This window comes from Charadrius vociferus, unplaced genomic scaffold (genome assembly GCF_000708025.1).
Source record: "Charadrius vociferus isolate BGI_N301 unplaced genomic scaffold, ASM70802v2 scaffold356, whole genome shotgun sequence".
NCBI classification, from domain to species: Eukaryota; Metazoa; Chordata; class Aves; order Charadriiformes; family Charadriidae; genus Charadrius; species Charadrius vociferus.
In genome coordinates this window covers 192563-196602 of record NW_009648717.1, presented here as the reverse complement: position 1 = coordinate 196602, position 4040 = coordinate 192563, and the positions used below count along the sequence as shown (strand labels likewise).

Genomic DNA, 4040 nt, shown 5'->3' with positions numbered 1-4040 from the left:
GATGTGCACACTGATAGTGGCGGCCACGGAGCCGAAGAGCCTGCGGGCAGGGACTGGCAGGGACTGGCGGAGGGGGTGTTTGTGCTGGCAGTCCTTCCTGAAAAGAACTTGAATGGACCAGCGAGCAAACCGTTTCTTGTTCCTGAGAAGGATTAAAAAAGTATACCCCATCTAAAAGAGGCTCGAATGGAAAACTAATTTTGGGGAAAACGGAAAGTAATTTTTAATTTTTTTTTTTTTAAAAGGTGTTTTAATGGATTTTCCAAATTAAAACTTTTCTGGTTGAATGGATGAAGGGGGCCCGAAAGGCGCGCGCCTTCTCTCCCCTTCCCTGGTTTCCTAGGGGAGATCGCAAGTTGAGTTTTCCCCCCCGAGTCTGCTGGGGCCGGAGAGCTCCAGTTTGACTTCAGGAGTGTGGAAGCCCTGTAAGAGTCATTCGTTCTAATTATCGCTTGTGACACTAAGTGGCTTTTTTAGAGAAGATAGAGAACCTTTACTCTATCAGACTGAAACCCCCATTTCACGCTGCTTTTTCTGGTCTTTATGTTAGTGTTAGCGACTAGACAACCAGTGAGTCCGCAGGCTGGAAGGAACCTGCGTTTGCAACGTGTTTGCAGAGAGGGCTCTCCTCTCTTTGGAGTGTAGGATGAGAGTTGTCTTGTTTTGTTTTCAGACCTCCGGGCTGTTCTTGAAGAAAACAAAACACGTGTTTCGAGTCAGCCTGTTAGCGTTCGTGCTCCGGTTTTAAGTTCAAACCGACCCTTTTCTGCTTCCTTAAAATCTTAACTTGTGTCTCCGGGTCTGGGAAGACTCATCTTGCTGCGTCCCCCGCAGCGAGTGGAGGCGGCTGCGAAGCCGCGGCCGTACGTCATGTCCTCTTTGCCTTTCCAGGTGTCGGCCGTGCCGCAGAGCTCGGGCAGCCATGGGCCAGCCATCGCCGCCGTCCACAGCGGCCACCACCACGCGGCGCCGGTGCAGCCTCACGGGAGCCAAGTGGTGCAGAGCCACGCTCACCCCCCCCCCCCGGCTGTCCCCGTCCAGGGCCAGCAGCAGTTCCAGAGGCTCAAGGTAACGCCGAGCATCGCTGCCTTAAGTCAACCGACCTCTGCCTAAATCCTGGGGCAACGCGGGGACCTTTTTCTCTGCGGTGTGTAGGGGAGACCTCCCTCCAAAGCCGGTTGGGGACCTCCTAAAAGCTTCCTTGACAAGGCTTCTCCTCTTCGGAAAGCTATTGAATGCAGAAAGGGACTCCTCTTTCTGCCAAAACCCTCTTGTTTCAAATACCCCTAATTTAAAAAAAAAATAAATAATATGGACTTGATAGGAAAAAATCAGGGGCAGGAAGGGAAAGGAGGAAGTATTGATCTGGGTTTTCCTATGAATGGGTTAAATTGCCAAAACATTTGGTGCTTTTCCGAACACATGGCTTATGTGGGTGGTTGCGTGGGAGTAATTTGGGAGTAAGGAAAGCTCTATTCTCGGATTATGCGCTGTAAAATCTTTAAAAAAAAAAAAAAGAGAAAACTCCACCAAAAATAACCCATTGAAGCGGCTACGTTTGGTTCAGCGAGAAGGCACACGTATATAAAGCGATGCCTATTTCTTAGTCTCTTCCAAATACAGGGCAAGTCTCTTCCAGTTTGGGTGGAACCCACTGCCTCGTTGGGCGAGAGGCTCTTTCCTTTCGCCGAATGTAGCGCGCTTCATTTCTAGAGACCCCCTGAAAATGGTTTCTTAATGTGTGGTTCTTTTTCTCCCGGTGAAATCGATGGCAAGTCCTCTGCCGATGTAAGACTGGGGCTTTCTTCCTTTGCTGTCGTTTAATTTCAGCCGAAAAAGAGGTCCTGTGCGTAGCTCTCGCAGCTGACGAGCGTGTGGCCTGGCTGTCGGAGGCGATAGCGACCCAGGGCTCTCGTTTTAGGCTGTGGCTGTTCCTTCAGTACATCTGAAAATTGGATGTTGGTACACGAACGGTTCATAAACTTCTTGCTGTTTGAGGTGTAAAACAATTTACCGCCCACAGTTGCCATTTTCGAAACCCTTATATGTCGAACTGAAATGTCTGGCTTTTAGAAAAAAAGCGCAAGCGTCCGCCTGGCAGAGATCTGCTACGCGGAATATGTCATTTCCACTTTCTGCTTATTCTTAGGCTTCGTAATAATTTCCACACGTGAATGCAGGAAAAATACTCAGTCTAGTTCTGTTTATCCTAGCAGTCACTTCAGTGATGGTAAATTTGGAGTATGGGGTGGGGTTTGTTTTTGTTTTTTTTTTTTTCTCTCCGAGTAATTCTGCTGATCTGTGTTGTTGCTTTTGTTTTTTTTTTTTTTCCTTTTTGTTTCTTTTTGGTACAGTTTTCTCTTGTGAGCCAGGAGTGGGGAGTGAGTATCTCTTATTCAAGTGGTGCTGGTAGTACACTAACCAGGCTCATGATCTTTTTGCTCCTTAATTCCCCGCCCAAGCTGAGGGCTAACAGCTGTGTTTTCAAATAATGTGTGTTTTGCAGAACAACGGGAGGTGGAAGAAAAATCTTCTCTCTGCTAATATAACCTGTCTCGTCTGTCCCCAGGTGGAGGATGCATTGTCTTATCTTGACCAGGTGAAGCTGCAGTTTGGTAGCCAGCCACAGGTCTACAATGACTTCTTGGATATTATGAAGGAATTTAAATCTCAAAGGTAATAAGCTGCATTTTGCTTCTTCCTTGCGGGTTAGAAAGAGGGCACGGGGGCGCAGAGCAGGAGCTAAATTCTGTCCTTCCGTGTGCAGCGTGACACAGCTCTAGCAGCAGCGTAAAAGCAGCCGTGCGCTTTCTTTTCTGAAAGTTAAACGCGTCCCTTCGTTTCTACGAAATCTCCGCTCGGAGTGGGAGTTCACGAGTTCAGCCTTGCTAGCTGATTCATCTGGTTGTCTGCCCGTTAATAATGGTCAGGCTTGGGACGAGATCTCCTAGATAGAAAATGCCGTCTGGGCTAATGAAATAATTCTCGTGTCATTCTGAAGTTCAGCGATGTATTTATGAGAATCACTTTTGCTTCGTTTCGTACGTTAGAGGTGATGAGGTAAAAATTCCACTGGAAAATTCTTGTGCGGAGAACTCGGTGTATCGCTGAGAGCGTCTTAGAGGATCGTGACGCTTTGATCTTATTCCTTCTTCAGTATTGACACTCCGGGAGTGATCAGCCGCGTGTCACAGCTCTTCAAGGGCCACCCGGACTTGATCATGGGTTTCAACACCTTCTTGCCGCCTGGTTACAAGATCGAGGTGCAGACGAACGATATGGTGAACGTGACAACGCCCGGGCAGGTTCACCAGATCCCCACTCACGGCTTGCAGCCCCAGCCGCAGCCCCACCAGCAGCATCAGTCGCAGCCTTCCGCGCAATCAACCCCAACACCAGCACAGCCCGCGCCGCAGCCGCCGCCTGCCAAAATCAGCAAGGTGAGAGGCTTTGAATGACACATGGGTAAGACGGGGATGCTGCTGCCTCCAGCTGAAAGTGGTGAGGAGCTAGAGGAGCGAAAAAGGAACCCCCGCGCTGCTCTTCCGTAGTAGTTGCGAACCGGCCTGTGTCGCGCTTCTGCTGCTGGATTAGTTTCTCCTTTTCAAACTTCAAGCTGCGTCGTAGTTGACTTGACAATAATTCAAATAAGGGTTTGGAAAAGCCTTGTTGCTTTCAGTGGGAAACTGAAGGATGCTGCGAGCATCTGGTAAAATGTACACGCGTTATGCAAAGAGCGATCCAGCGGCCCCAGGGAAAAGGTCCCTGAAATGTGTTTGACTTTCGCAAGAAGGGCTTCCTGGTTAAAGCGCCGGGCACGCGTTGCCTGCTTTTGCGTATATTGTCTCAGAATAACTGAAGTCCCAAGAAATTCTCCATAAAACAGAGGCTGTGATAACGGTGTTGCTCTTGGTGTGAAAACGTGCGTGTGGTTTCAAATGCTTGGGGCCATTAAGCCTTTAGAAGAGCTTGATTAGTTCTTTGGTAGATTCTGCATTGCTTAAAGTTTTGGTTTCGGATCGGACATTTTTTGGGAAAGA

At 48.7% G+C, this 4040-nt stretch overlaps 1 protein-coding gene across 1 annotated transcript in view; it reads left to right on the top strand.

Annotated features, from left to right (window-relative positions):
- SIN3A (SIN3 transcription regulator family member A) overlaps nt 1–4040 on the top strand; it is a 37558-nt gene that overhangs the window by 13463 nt on the left and 20055 nt on the right. The window contains exons 3-5 of the mRNA XM_009886670.1: nt 892–1068; nt 2570–2676; nt 3158–3440. Of these exons, the coding sequence (XP_009884972.1) occupies nt 892–1068; nt 2570–2676; nt 3158–3440 (567 nt within the window). The remainder of the gene's footprint in view (nt 1–891; nt 1069–2569; nt 2677–3157; nt 3441–4040) is intronic.